Source organism: Psammomys obesus, unplaced genomic scaffold (genome assembly GCF_907164565.1).
Source record: "Psammomys obesus unplaced genomic scaffold, mPsaObe1.curated_primary_1811, whole genome shotgun sequence".
Lineage (NCBI taxonomy): Eukaryota > Metazoa > Chordata > Mammalia > Rodentia > Muridae > Psammomys > Psammomys obesus.
Genome location: NW_026593874.1, coordinates 392,747 through 407,313, shown reverse-complemented (window position 1 = coordinate 407,313; position 14,567 = coordinate 392,747). Strand labels below are relative to the sequence as shown.

The 14,567-nt window shown below is 56.1% G+C and overlaps 1 protein-coding gene across 2 annotated transcripts in view; it reads left to right on the top strand.

The window, feature by feature from the left end:
• Positions 1 to 602: 602 nt before the first annotated feature.
• Axl (AXL receptor tyrosine kinase) overlaps positions 603 to 14,567 on the top strand; it is a 28,093-nt gene continuing 14,128 nt past the window's right edge. The window contains exons 1-10 of one of the 2 annotated variants that reach the window (XM_055617359.1): positions 603 to 1,138; positions 1,958 to 2,183; positions 2,437 to 2,537; positions 3,427 to 3,603; positions 9,353 to 9,433; positions 9,702 to 9,817; positions 12,528 to 12,738; positions 13,029 to 13,168; positions 13,719 to 13,869; positions 14,074 to 14,100. In XM_055617359.1, coding sequence (XP_055473334.1) covers positions 1,075 to 1,138; positions 1,958 to 2,183; positions 2,437 to 2,537; positions 3,427 to 3,603; positions 9,353 to 9,433; positions 9,702 to 9,817; positions 12,528 to 12,738; positions 13,029 to 13,168; positions 13,719 to 13,869; positions 14,074 to 14,100 — 1,294 coding nt within the window. In that variant the 5' untranslated portion in view covers positions 603 to 1,074. The remainder of the gene's footprint in view (positions 1,139 to 1,957; positions 2,184 to 2,436; positions 2,538 to 3,426; positions 3,604 to 9,352; positions 9,434 to 9,701; positions 9,818 to 12,527; positions 12,739 to 13,028; positions 13,169 to 13,718; positions 13,870 to 14,073; positions 14,101 to 14,567) is intronic. The other variant, XM_055617360.1, reaches the window with a different exon arrangement.

The window sequence follows — 14,567 nt, the reverse complement described above, 5'->3', positions numbered from 1 at the left end:
ACCGAGAGAAAGACAGCAATGGGATGCCAAGAATCCCGGGCACCTTGTCAGCTGGAACAGCCCTGCACTTTGACCTAGACGGTTCTCCCATTAGCAGGGTCTGTCCTCATCCCCATCTGACAGCTAGACACACTGAGGCACGGGAACACAGGATTTGCCCACAGTCACGAGGCAGGGCTAGGAGCTGGGATTCTCAGGTCTGCAGCCACCTCTGGATTGCTGTTTCTGTGTCCCAGCAGGCTTTGCTGGGCGCTAGGATGGAGATCTCCTCAGAGAAGCTCCCACACACACACCCAGGCCCAGCCAGCAGCCAGTGGCCTTCCATTCGAAACAACGTAAGACTTCTCCAGCAGATAAGCTCCTCACCCAGCTCATCTGAGGCTAGCTGTGGGCAGGCAGCGTGCCCCTGCGTGTCTCTACCTGTCCCAGCTTCTGTGTCAACGCCATCAGAGAGAGAGAATGTGTGCGTCCTTGTTCAAGCTGCGTAAGTGTGAGGGGAGGCCTGGGAGGCTGAGCCGAGGGTGGAGGCCCAGAAAAGGGGCGGGGTGGGGGCTTACGTCTTGGGCTGAGAGGAGTGGAAATTCTGCAGGAATGTTTACCAGACCCTGAGAGAGTCCAGGGGGACAGCGCCCATCCTCCTAACTCACCAGCCCAGGATCGGCCTGAGACACCATCAGCCACCGAGGTCTGCTTCCTCGTCCCCACCTCTCCCCAAGGCGCCCAGGCCCCTTTAAGACAAAGCTGATCCTGCACTCTTCTCTCCTAGTTAACCCCTCCAAGTCCCAGTGGCCCCTGGGCTGGGGCCCTAGTGGGCGGAGGCAGAGGGGGAGCCAGGGGCGGGGAAAGAAGTCCCGGAGTGAGAGAATGAGGCTGGGTAGCCGGGAAGGCGACTAGCAGCGGAGGAGTTGAGCCAGCCGAGGGGCTCCCGCTGTGCCAGGCGGGCAGTGCCAAATCCCAGGAGCTCAGAGGTGGGGGGAGGGCCGGGGACAGCCCGGCCCTGCCCCCTTCCCGAGCGAGGTGCCCATCAACTTTGGAAGAAAGTTTGGCTTCGGGTGCAGCGGCGGTGTCTCGAGGATGGGCAGGGTCCCGCTGGCCTGGTGCTTGGCGCTCTGCTGCTGGGGCTGTGCAGCCTCTGAGGGTGAGTGGTGGGGACTCGCTGAGGGGACCCGGGGTAGAGGAAGTGAGGAGGGGGGCTGGCTGGCAGGTGTTGGGGTGCGGGGTTGGTTTAGGGAGTTTCCTTGGGACGACAGGGTGCTGGCTTCGGGGAGACAGACACAGACTCAGAGAGGCAGGGGCAAGGGGGTGAGGGTTAGAGAAAACAACTCAGAGAGCAGCAGAGAACAAGAAACAGAAACCGGGAGGGCCAGAGACAGAAGATGGGCTGAGCGGAAGGACAGACAGAAGAAGCTGGTGGAGGGCTGGGAGCTGATGACTCTGAGTTCTCAGGAGAAGGACAGAACAGGGGGCCCAGATGACAGGAAGGGGTCTTCTCCCAGTAAACACAGGAAGACTGGAGAAGGAGTCTTGGGAGTCCAGGGCCCCCCTTGTCACTGCTGGCCCCCTCCACTTGTTCTTGCCCCGCTAGAGTGCTCGCGCTCTCTCACTCTCTCTCTCTCTCCCCTCTCTCTCCTTCTCTGCTCCGTTTTCTTTTCCTCTATCTCCCAGCCCAGACTGTGAGGTCCCTAGAGACCAGAATGGCAGGGACCGGCCCTGCCGGGCAGTCCAGGGCGTGGGAGGCTGCCAGATCTCAGGCCTTCTTCCCAACAGACTGGACATGGGATGGAAGCCGGACCTCAGTCCCTTGGGAAGACTCCCATCCTCCCCCGCCCCCACCCGCCCTGAGATCATTCCACAACCATGTGGGGACCTGGCAGCAGTAGGAGGATGGAGAAGGTAGGACTGAGGAGCAGCCAACTGTGGGGTTTCTGAACCTGGTCCTTACCGTTTCCCCCGGCAGACACACAGAGCGAGGCTGGCAGCCTGTTTGTGGGGAATCCAGGGAATATCACCGGTGCCAGAGGACTCACAGGGACCCTTCGGTGTGAGCTCCAGGTTCGGGGGGAACCCCCTGAGGTGCTGTGGCTTCGAGATGGACAGATCCTAGAACTGGCTGATAACACCCAGACCCAGGTGCCTCTAGGCGAAGACTGGCAAGATGAATGGAAAGTGGTCAGCCAGCTCAGGTGAGACACCTGCCGACACCGTGATCTCCTTACACACAGCCCTCCCACACAGGGCTTCAGGGCAGCCGTGTGGTTCCCAGCTGGTGATGTGACCTCTGGGTTTCGTTTTCCCCTTCTGTAAAAACGAGTTAAAAATAGGACCTCCCTCAGCCTTCTCTGACTTTCCCGGCCAGACCCCCTCTTTCAGTTCTGCTGGCTCTCCCTGTGTCCAGCCCTGATCGCAGGCCTCTCTGTCCCTCCTCTTTCCTTCTAGAATCTCAGCCCTGCGACTCGAAGATGCAGGAAAGTACCAGTGCATGGTGTTCCTGGAAGGACGGACCTTCCTGTCTCAGCCCGGCTTTGTGGGGCTGGAAGGTGAGTCCTCAGGTCAGAGCTTCCGAAGGGATAGTGGGTGATGGAGAACTCGGAGTTTTTCCATCAGGACATAAAGCCTAGACACAGGGAATCTTGGGAGTTGGGGAGGCTTGGAGTGGGGATGTACATTATGGGGGCAGGTCTAATGGAGATTTTGGCCCAGAGGGGAGGCATTTGGGGAGCTTTTGGAAATTCTAGGGGGATCAGATTTGCTTGGAGCAGGACATTCTAGGAGTCAAAGACACATGACTTAATTCTCCGAGCACCTCGTTTCTGCATTAGGAAAAGCATACAGGGAAAGCCAGGCGTGGCGATGTGTGTAAATGATCGCCACCTTCAGGAGCAAAGGCAGGAGGTTCTGTGGTCTGAGGCCATCCTGAGGAACATAGCAAGACCCCGCCTCAAAGAAAAGATCTGGTGGTGGTAGCACGTGCCTTTAATCCCAGCATGAGGAGGCAGAGGCAGGAGGATCTTTGTGAGTTCAAGGCCAGCCTGATACGCATAGTGAGTGCCACGACAGCCAGGGCTATGTAGAGAGACTGTCTGGGGGCGGGGGCAGAGAAAGAGAAAGGGTGTGTGTAGGAAGAAGGAAAGGAAGAGGGGGAAAAGGAAGAAGAAGAAAAGAACAAGAAAAAAGGCAAGAGTCACATGATCTGGAAAATGGCCAACGTGGTCAGGCATAGGCTGCACCAGATTTTGGAAGCCTGGTCTTAGACACAGAAGCTTAAAGGATCAGACATCTGAAGGTGTCCTGTGGGACCAGATATAAGGGACAAGCCAAAAAACCTTGCAGGATGGATCTAGTATTTAGCACCTCCAGCATCCTAGTGATAAGCTGGGGTCCCTGAGAGGTTCAGAGGGAACCCAGCTTCTACCACCAACTGCCCAGGTCTCCCGTACTTCCTGGAGGAGCCTGAAGACAAAGCCGTGTCTGCCAACATACCCTTCAACCTAAGCTGCCAGGCACAGGGGCCCCCGGAACCCGTGGACCTACTCTGGCTTCAAGATGCTGTTCCCCTGGACCAAGTCACAAGACACAGCTCTCAGAATACTCTTCGAGTCCCCGGTGAGTGTGAGAGCGTGGGCCGGACAAGGCAGGGCAGCCAGGGCCCTTCATCCGCTGTGCCCGTCTGCCTGTCTCTGCCCTACATCCCTCCCTGTGATTTTTTTTCCCTCTGCCTTTCTGTTCTCCATCACTTTCTCACTGCTTCTCTGTGTGTGTCTCTGTGCACCCCAGCCTCTCCCTAGCCTCTCTCCATTCAATAGCATTCTTTGTCCCGCATTTCCTCTAAAGCCGTTCAGTGGCCCAAGTGTGCAGGCCTGGTGCTCCTTTGCCAGCCCTTGACCCAAGCAGGGCATAAGAAATAACCAATGCCCTCCTCTGTCCACCTCCTCCTCTGACCTGCTCACCTCCTGCCCTGGGCCTCCGCCAAGGGGAGGAAGTCTCTGCTCAGCTGAGGGTGCCTGGGAAAACAGCGCAGGGTAGAACGAGGGAGAGAAAGTGAGGAACAGAGGAAGACAATTATAGAAGGCGAGAGAGAAGACTCACGCGTGTAACCCCAGAATTTGGGGAGCTGTCACCAGTCTGAGGTCTGTCTAGATGACACAGTGAGTTCTAGGCCAGCCCAGGTTACAGCTCGAGACCCTGTCACTAAAGAAAAGCAGAGGACACAGGGTGCTGGTGGATACTTGCCCGGCATGCCTGGGTCCGGTCAAAGCTCTGGATACACCAGGCTTGATGGTGCATGCAAGCAGAACTATCAGAAGTTCAAGATCATCCTCAACTATCATGATCAGAGCCAGCCATGGCCACACAGTGAGTTAGAGTCTAGCCTGGGCTATAGAAGACCTTGAACCAAGAAAAAAAAAAAAAAGTGGGAGTGAGAGGAGGGAAAAACGAAAATTGAGCAGGCTGCTGAGGTGACCCAGCATGGAGAGACACGTGACAGCAGGATCCGGATGATGGGACCCCATTTCAGAGTGACCCTCTCTTTCTGTACTACACAGATTGAACATTTTGCTTAGGGTCCATGGGAATCAGAGACAGGGCTGGGGGGCCTGCCAAACCCTGAAGAGTGACAGCTTCCCAAAACCCTACCTGCTGCTGCTCAGGGCAGGTGGGAAGGGACTTTCAGTGTGGAGGGAAGGGCTAACATTCCCAGCATTCTGGGAGCCCTGAGTGTGCAAGGAAGTGTGATGAGCAGGCTGGCCCCCAGAGGGGTGACTCAGGCCTGTGGCTCGAGTGGTCTGTTGGGGATAGGAATGGGGCCTGAGTCAGCCTGGCAGGACAAGAGCGGGGGAGGGGAGAGGCAGGGCACACAGGTCCCAGAGGCTCTCGCATGTCCAGCAGTGTGTTAGCACAGGACCAGAGCACCTGCAGGGAGGTGAAGAGTTCCGGTGTCTGGTTGGCGGGCAAGGGCCTCGTCCACACATGTGCCATGTCCTCCTGGTCCCAAGCGTGTATCAGGGAACGTCTTAGCGTCTGTGGCTCTCGGGGGTGTGCCTCTGTCGGTGTCACTGAAGGTCGGCTTTCCTCCGTGTCCACTGCTGCCTGAGGCTCTGCGCCCGAGCTGCTGACGCTGCGTGGCCAGCCTGTGCACCTCTGCGCACTGAGGCGCACTGCGCCACCGCCAGAGTGCGCCGGCATGTGTGCCCGGTGTCACATGAGCACGGCAGCTCGTGCCTGCCGTCCCAGCACTCGGGAGGCAGAGGCAGGGGGACCTCTGGGAGTCTAAGGCCAGCCTGGTCTGCAGAGCGAGTCCAGCACAGCCAGGGCTGCGCAGAGAAACCCTGCTCCAAAAAACAAAAACAGAAAAAGGGAAAAGCATGGCTGGGACATGAAGTTCTGTGTCTTGGTACGTACTAAAGAGACAGACAGAGAGACTCACAGCAGAATGTTAACCCACTTGTGCTCTCTCTCTCGGGGCTCTGTGACTGTCTCCCACTGATTCCTGGTGACTGAACCTGTTACCCATACATCTCTGTCAACCCATGCGGATGTGGCAGTGTCCCCATCTTGCTGTCTCTACAGAGGGCCTCGTGGCTGCCCAATAACTGTGTTTTCCCATCCGTTTTGGTACAGATAAAGGCCTCTCTCTCTGTCTCTGTTCGTGTGCTGGGAGAGTCGGCACTAACTTTTATTGCTTCCTGGTTTGTGTCTGTTTGTCTGCCTTTCAGCACTGACATGTGTTGTTTGGAGCACGGAGCTTAGTGCTCGGAGGTTTGTGTCTGTCAGTTTTGACAAGTTCGAATGCTGCCTGGCCGGGTGTTTGCAGTGGATGCGTGCTTCTGTGTGTGAGTGTGTGTGTGTGTGTGTGTGTGTGTGTGTGTGTGTGTCTGTGTGTTTCTGTGCGCGAGTTTGTGGGGTTATGCCTCATTGTCAGCCTCCATGTGTTTACCAGAAAGTCCCAGGGCATTTCTGTCACTGTGCTCAGGACAGCATCCGCCCTGTGGACAGGGTCTAGCTCAGCCAGACTGCTTTGCTGTGTTTATATTTGTGCTAATAACGGCCCCTGTGTATTTAAGAGTGATTCACTGTCGGGGGAGGGCAGGGTGCTCTGTGAAGGAATTTTGTCAGTTTGTGCTCGTGTGAGCCTCTCTGTCCCTCTGTCTGAGTCAGGGCGTGTCCTCTTCTCCCTCCGTCTCCCTCATTCCCTGAGAAAAGCCAAGGGTGTGGGTGAGCGGATGGGGTGGGGGCGGGGCAGCACATCTGGAAAGCACATCTGGAGCCCACAGGCTCCTGTAGAGGAGTGCAGGAGGAGAGAGGGGTCCCAGACTGCTTGGTTCACCCCAGTGTCCTAGTGTGAGACGCAGCCCCTGGGGCAGGAGGATGGGCACCCCCAGGCCGTGCCCACCAGGACAGGCCGGAAGAGGGGGGCGGGGGGCGCCCCAGTGACTCAGGCGGGGGCAGGAATGCTGCGGTCGGAACAGAACGGAGCTCCAGAACACCCCCCCTCCCCGTGCCCCGGGGCTGTCCGCGGCGCCGGCTCCCGCCTGGTGGCCCCCACGTGCCAGGTGGCTGGAGAGCCGCGCCCGCCCAGGGCCAAGCTCTGTGCCCGGGTCTCGGGGGCTGCGCTCGGGCACCTGACCTTGGCTGGGAAGCGCAACCAGCCTGGGCCCTTCCCTCCCCACCCCCTTCCGGCCTTCGTCCCCGGCTTGCACTCCCTCGGCTCACTGAGCAAAGGAAACTTTGTGTCTGCGCGGCGGCAGCCCTGAAAGGCACCAGGAGCGCGGCGCTAGCGCAAGTGCAGACACACCGGTTTGCGTTGTCCCCAGACGCAGGAGATGACACCCAGATGGGCGATCGCTCCCACGCCCACATTCACTGCGCTCAGAATTACAGGCCCAACGCTAGGACCTTCGCACATCCTGCACCCTCACATCAGTGTGTTGGGAGCTCCACACACGTGAGTGTTGTGTGTCAGTGCCTGTGCGGGCCTGTGTCCGAGGTGTTTGCATTTGTACATACTTTTGTGTGCGTGCAAGGTCCTGACAGATGCACACACAGAGAGGGTGGCTACACAAACACCTAGAGCCACAGACCTCTTCCACACACACAGACATCTGCTCCGAAACACCTTCCCTGGCTTGCTTGCCTGTTACATGATCAGGCTCCTCTTTCTTCCCTGCACACGCAAACACGGACGCACACACATTCATTCATTCGCTCGAAAGGCTTGGTTTTGCTGGCCTGTCATTCCAGCTACTCCAGAGGCCTAGACAGGAGGATTACATGTTCAAGGCCGTTCTGGGCAGCTCGGTGAGAGCCTGTCTAAAGGAAAGCTGAAGGGAAGGCGGAGGTGCAGCTTGGCCAAGGTGCGGCTTAGCCATGGCACGGCTGCCTGGACTCCATCGGGGCGCAGCTGGGGCTATGGCTCACCTGTGGGGGAGATGGTTTGGCATATAAGAGTACCTGCTCCTCTTACAAAGGACCTGAATTCGGTTCCCGGCACTTATGGGGGCCGACCCACAACTTCCTGTACTCCTGGGAACCCCATGCCCTCTTATGGCCCCTGAGGGCACCTGAACATACATGGTACACACACAACACACACACACAAACTTATAATAAATATATATATATATATATTTTTTTTTAAATCACAGCCAGGCAGTGGTAGTATACGCCTTTAATCCCAGCATTCAGGAGGCAGAGACAGCTAGATCTGTGATTTCAGGGCCAGCCTGGACTACGGAGTGAGTTCCAGGACAGCCAGGGCTACACAGAGAAACCCTGTCTTGGAGGGAAAAAGTCACTCACTCATTCAACAGACATATGTTGAGCACCTACTGTGTGTCAGGCCATGCTTCCACCAAGGGGTCAGGCCACAATCCTACCCTCCTAGAATGGACGTTCTGCTGAGGAAGAGGCCTAAGGGACATGATTCTTGGGCAACTTGTGAAGCTTGATGGCAGTGAGGAGAAGAGGCAAAGCCTTGTTCCAGTTCTACAGAGATTAGTCAGGGACAGAGTAACTTAGGTGTGTCATCTGAGAAGCCAGCATGAAGAAAGGAGAAAGAAGTCACACAGACAGCTGTGGGAAGATTGTGTGTGTGTGTGTGAGAGAGAGAGAGAGAGAGAGAGAGGGCTGAGCCAGGAGAGCAGTTGTAGGAGACAAATTTATCAGTGAGCAAACATTCTACCCTGCCAAGCGCTCTCATGCTGAAGTATCCGTCCGTTATTTGTGTCGCTGCGTAAAACTGCCGGCCTATGTGTGTGAGAATGTGTGGGACGGTGGCACCTGTGTGCAGGGTACCCCTAGCCCCATGGCCTCCTAGCCCCCTTGACCCCCCCAAACCCCCTCCTTCTGCACCCCTTCTCTGTAGTGTGGGGCATGCGCCCAGAGCCTTCCACACTGCACCACTGAGCCACACCACAGTCTTGCCTCTCCTCAGGGTTTATTTTATATGCGTGTGTGTGTCTGACTATGTATGTGGACCATATGCATGCGTGCTGTGCTAGCAGAGGCTAGAGAGGCCGTCGGATCTCCTGAAATCGCAGGCAGTTGTGAACCGAATGCAGGTCCTCGCAGGAGCAGAGAGTGCTCTCAACGGCTGAGCCGTCTCCATTCCTTCCGGGATCCTTTTTGTTAGATTTCAAACCTGGGACAAACGACTGAGGTGCCTATTTGCCACCTCAGCAAAGCGGAGCTGGCCTCTCACGGCGCTCTGACTCCCACAGCCCCTACCTGTTCCCGGGTCCTCCTGGCCGGCACGCCCCACCCTAACCTCTAGCCCAGGGGCTGGGCTGTTCTTCCCTAGATAGTCCAACGGTTCCGGTACCGATTGACCACTCTTTTTGTACCTTTGGGCACCTTGTTTCCCTCCTCTCCTCTCTTCCTTTCCCTCCCTCCTCCACATGCCCAACTCAGTCTGGTCACGTCCGCTCTGGACTCCCCCAGCTGCCCCTGCCTCTGGCCGTGCTCTCCCACATCTCTAGAGCAAACCTTCTCCTCCACCAGAGCTAGGAGCAGCCATGTTTTGTTTGTTTTTTCTTTTCCCTTTCATCACTTTCTGCTGTCTAATTTTGAGACAGTCTGGAACTCACTCTGCTAGGCTTGAACTTGAGACCCTCCTGCCTCAGCCTGCCTGTGATCTGGCTCTGTGAACACATCATGTGTCTGAATGCGTCTGAGAATGTGTGCCTGTGTATACATTATGTAAGCAAGTGTGTTTCTATGTGCATCTGTGTGTGTGTGTGTGTGTGAGAGAGAGAGAGAGAGAGAGAGACTGTGTAGCAAGGTGAGGGATCTCAGCACAGCCTGGAAGTCTCCCCTCTCTCAAGCAACACTAGACTACTTTCTTATTCTTCCCCAGGCCTGAACAAGACATCGTCTTTCTCCTGTGAAGCCCACAATGCCAAGGGAGTAACCACCTCCCGCACGGCCACTATCACAGGTGATGGCAAGAGGATTCAGGGGTCTTGGTGGCTGGGGTGTGGGAGGCTGGACAGAGGTCAAAGTAGAAGGTGGAGGGAAGAGCCTGGCGGTGGTGCACACCTTTAATCCCAGCACTCAGAAGACAGAGGGAGGTGGAGCTCTGAGTCCGAGGCCAGCCTGGTCTACAGAGCGAGTCCAGGACAGCCAGGGCCCCACAGGGAAATGAGGAAGGTGGTGAGCTCTGGAGAAAGGTTTCTGAGAGTCTGCCCTCCCTCACCTGTCCACAGTGCTACCCCAGAGGCCTCAAGAGCTCCATGTGGTTTCCAGACAGCCCACGGAGCTAGAGGTAGCCTGGACCCCGGGCTTCAGTGGCTTCTACCCACTTACCCACTGCAACCTGCAGGTGAGACCCCCTGACTCCGTTCGCTTCACTCTCAGCCCTCTTCCCACCCACACCCACAAACCCGCATCTTCCCGATGGACAACCAGCCCTTCCTTACTACTGATTGTTGAGAGGCAAGAGAGCCTCCAGTTAGTCCGAGTGTCTTGGATTTTAATCCCCACTTCACCTGCTGGCTGTGTGAAGTTGAACAAATCTTACAACCATTCTGGGCCTCAGTTCTCCCATCTGTACGATGGGCTTGGTGTTAATATTTACGAGACAGGAATGAGAATTCAGCAAATGAAGGCGAGTCGCCGGCTTAGAGCAGTGTCTGCAGTTGCGTTATGGTCTATTGGCTGATTTTATTGCTGTTAGTATCAGTGACACTGACTGTAGCGGATTCCGAGCTCCGAGCCAGCGGGATGGTCACTGCTCTCGTCACAGCACCATGCTTAATGTCTTTGCCCCGACCACTCTGGGTTGTCGCTGTCTAGAGCAGGTCTGTTCCCTTTGGCATTTGGGCTCTCTGAGGACAGTGCTGTTTAGTTGCGTAGTCACCTCAGTGTTGCCGAGCATAGGCCAGACAGATGAGGCTGTTTGATAGAATATAGAATAGCACAGTTACAGTGGTGCAGGCCTGTAATGCCAGCATTTGGCAGCAAGAGGATGGAGAGTTCAAAGATACCCTGGGCAACATAGCAAGACTGTCTCAAAATAAAAGACTTTAAAAGTATGTCTTAGTGATAGAGCCCCTGCCTAGAATCCCCCAGTGAGGGGCTGGGGTGTGGCTCAGTGGTAGAGCCCCTGCCTAGAATCCCCCAGTGAGGGGCTGGGGAGTGTCTTGAAGTAGAGCCCCTGCCTAGAGTCAACCGAGGAGGAGCTCTCTTTCAAGGTGTGAAACTAAGAGACCCCGAAAGGAGAGCAGCCTGCCTCTGTAGCTAGAAGAACAAAACTGAGGCTGAATCCTAGAGTTTCCCCAACTTGAAAGATCTCAAATGCCAGGTCAGGCTGCACTTGCACTCCTGCCCACATCCACGAAGGGGCCAGAGAAAAGCAGAAGTGTGCGCTCTTCCTTCTCCAGGCCTCACTTCCTGCTGCCCACAGGCTCTGGCTGGACAGTTCCCGGGGGAGGGTCACGGCAGTCCCAGGGAAAAGAGAAGTGGGAGTGGGTCTGCGCCCACTGTCTCACCATCTCCCCTTTGTCCTGGCAGAGGTTCCTCTTCCTGTCTGTCACTGTAGGTCAGAGAACAGGCCTGACACCCCATCCCCACCCCATCACTGGCTTGCCTCCTCCTTGGATCGTATAATGCCGGGGTCACCTTCTCTGGGGACTGTACTGTTCTGGGAAAGGTACTGAACTTCTGGGCCTCAGGCTCCCAGAGTCGGGAATTTGGGATGCGAAAAAAAAAAAAATTAAACCTATATAAGTGGAGAAGAGGAATTTATTTTATGTGCTTATCTGGCTTAACAAGGGACTTAGCACATAGTAGGCACTTGAAAACATTTTTTAGGGCTGAGGTATAGTTTAGTACTAAAACATTTGCTTGGCATGGGTGAGACCTTTGGGTTCATCCCCAGTGGCGCCAGAAAGGAGGGTTGGGGCTGTGTCTCAGTGGGTGCAGTGTTTACAGTGCAAGCGTGAAGACGTCGGTGTGACCCCCAGTGCCCTCACACAAGAGCTGAGCAGAGTGAACGCACCTGTAATCCCAGTGCCGTGCAGATGGGGATGGCAGATCCGTGGAACTCACTGGCTGACTAGCCTAGCTGGATCAGTGAGTCCTGGAACCTACTGAGACCCTGTCTCAAAAACCAAGATGGAGGCCAGCACTATGGCTGAGCTTGGTGCCAAGCCTGATGACTTGAATTCAGTTCCCAGGACCCAAATAGTAGAAAGCGAAAACTGAATGACAGAAGTTGTCCTTTAACACACACACACTCACAAAAGTGACTAGAATAATAATTAAACCCATCAGGCGTATCAGAACACGCCTTTAATCTCCGCTGTGGGGAGCAGAAGCAGGTTTATCTCTTGAGTTCACAGTCAGATTGGTCTATGTAGCAAGTCTAGGTCAGCCGTGAATACACAGTAACACCCTGTCTCAGGAAAAAAAACAAAACAAAACAGGGAGCGGACAAATTGATAGTATTGTGTATAAACAACTTAACCTACGTGTCAGAGTTTAGGGTGTGACAAGTAGTCTCCTTGTCACTAATGGGCCAAGATCTAGAGGTTGGCCTCCTCCTCCTCCTCCTCCTCCTCCTCCTCCTCCTCCTCCTCCTCCGAGACGGGATCTCACTGTGTAGCTTAAGCTGTCCTTGAACTGGTGATTCTCCTGCCTCACTGAGAGCTGGGATTAGGGATGTTTGTACAACGCTAGGGACCCAGCGTGTGCGCCTGACCGCTGAACCTCGCCTTCAGTTTGCACAGTTAATCTTTAAACAACCTTTCAAGGCATCCCTGGTCCTGTAAGTGAGGAACCTGAGGAAAAAATGAGTCTCGGCAGAGGTGGCTTCTGCCAGCGGCAGACCCAGCGTGGCCGCACAGTTTCTTTGCTGTGTGAATCTGAAGGCCCATTGGGGCCTGTTGGGCTGCTGCAACACGAATGCATGCCCATACCCAGGCTGCGTGCATGCTCAGACACACACAGACACAGAGAGGAGAGAGGGAGAGAGACTCACAGAGCGGTGTGTCTAATTGTGCTCTGGTCCTCGTGTCTGTCCCCACGCCCAGGCTGTGCTGTCAGATGATGGGGTGAGTGTCCGGCTGGGAGAGCCAGATCCTCCAGAAGAGCCCCTCACACTGCAAGTGTCCGTGCCCCCCCACCGGCTTCGGCTGGAAAAGCTCCTTCCTCACACCCCATACCACATCCGGGTATCCTGCACCAGCAGCCAGGGCCCTTCGCCCTGGACCCACTGGCTTCCGGTGGAGACCACGGAGGGAGGTGAGAAGGGCTTGGGAGGAAGATGCTGTTGGGCTTTGCTTTCACTGACGATGCCCTGAGCTTCCCCTCTCGCCCCTTTACCCGGTGTGACCTCAGTTTCCTTGCCCAGCCCCTGACCCTTAGCTCTGCCCACTGGCCCCTCTCCAGATCTCCCCTCATACTTCCGCTCAGGCATGGCCAGCACGAATTGCCCACGTGTGTGCTCTTTGCAACCTGCCCCACTTCCTGGGAACAGGGGAGAGGTTCAGGAAGAGGTGGGGGTACCAGCTTCCCTCTTCCTTGTCCTCCAGTGCCTTTGGGCCCCCCCGAGAATGTTAGCGCCATGCGGAATGGGAGCCAGGCCCTCGTGCGTTGGCAGGAGCCACGGGTGCCGCTGCAGGGCACCCTGTTAGGGTACCGGCTGGCATATCGAAGCCAGGACACCCCCGAGGTGGGTGCTGCTGGCCGGGTTAGGGTGGAATGGTTGTGGGAAGGGAGCTGGGGAGAGATGACAAAGCAGGCAGGGCAATTGTGCAGGTCGGGTACTAGAGTGTTGCAGCACGTCCAGAGAGGCGAATTCCCGGGCTCTAAACGGGTCTGTGGAGAAGGGGCAGAGGGAGGTTTGTCTGCGAGCACTGTACAAGCACCTCTTTGGGCTTGCTGTTGCAGCTCTTCCAGCCTCTTAGGGAGAGGTGCTTCCCTAAGTTAGACAAATGCTTTATCTGCGCTAGACCCCCAAGGTGGAGAGAGGGGAAGGTAGGAAGGGTTGGATGGGGATGAAAAGATGAGAACTCCATTCCTCAACACCTGCTGAGCTGGGCCTGGTGCCTGGTGCCAGTCTCGGCTCTGAGGAACTGAGGGCAGGACCAGAGATGAGGCAGAGCCCCTGCCTTGTGCAGCTGACGTTCCAGAGGGCGCGTGGAGACAAACATGGAGATGAGGGACTGGGTTGAGTCTCAGGAGTTCTGTGTCCATCTTGATGTCACCTCTGGACTTCCTAGGTTCTTATGGACATAGGGCTAAAGCGAGAGGTGGCCCTGGAGCTGCGGGGGGACAGGCCTGTGGCTAACCTGACTGTGTCTGTGGCGGCTTATACCTCTGCTGGGGACGGACCCTGGAGCCTTCCTGTGCCCCTGGAGCCCTGGCGCCCAGGTAACCTAAAGCCATCCCAGCCCCTTCAGGCCGCCCTCAGAATTGCCTCTTCCCTTGACTTGCTCTCCATGCCCTCGAGTGTTCCCCCAGCTTAGACACCGTTCCCGCCCTGAGCCTGACGCAGAGCCTCCCTCAACACCTCACTGTGTCACATCAGAACTGCCCTCTCTGAGCATGTCTCCCTTCTGTCCTTTCTCCTCACAGGGCAAGATCAGCCAATCCACCATCTGGGTAAGGGCTTTTTCGCCCCCTGTCTCCCCCCCCCCCCCACATGCAGTGAGGGCATCACACATCATCACATGTGTCCTTTTCGCACCCACCCTTCACGCTTCCAGAGTGCATCGCTCTAACCCTTCACTTCTTCAGTTTGTGTGGTCCTTGGGGAGGGCGGGTGTAGAATGACCCAGTGAATGGTATGGGTGGATGGATAGACCCACAGACTCACGGGTGTGTAAGGAGTGAGGCGGGGAAGGGGAGATTAAGAGATGGGTGCGTGAATGGATGGGTATATGGAGACAGGGTTAACAGACTCGTGGGCCGATAGAAAGAAGCATGTGTGGAGAAAAAGAGACCACCGGATAGTCAGGCATGGTGGCCTGTGTGTTAGATCCCAGCACTTAGGAGACAGAGGCAGGCGGATCTCTAAGCTCAAGGCCAGCCTGGTTTATGTAGTAAGCTCCAGGCCAGCCTGGTTTATG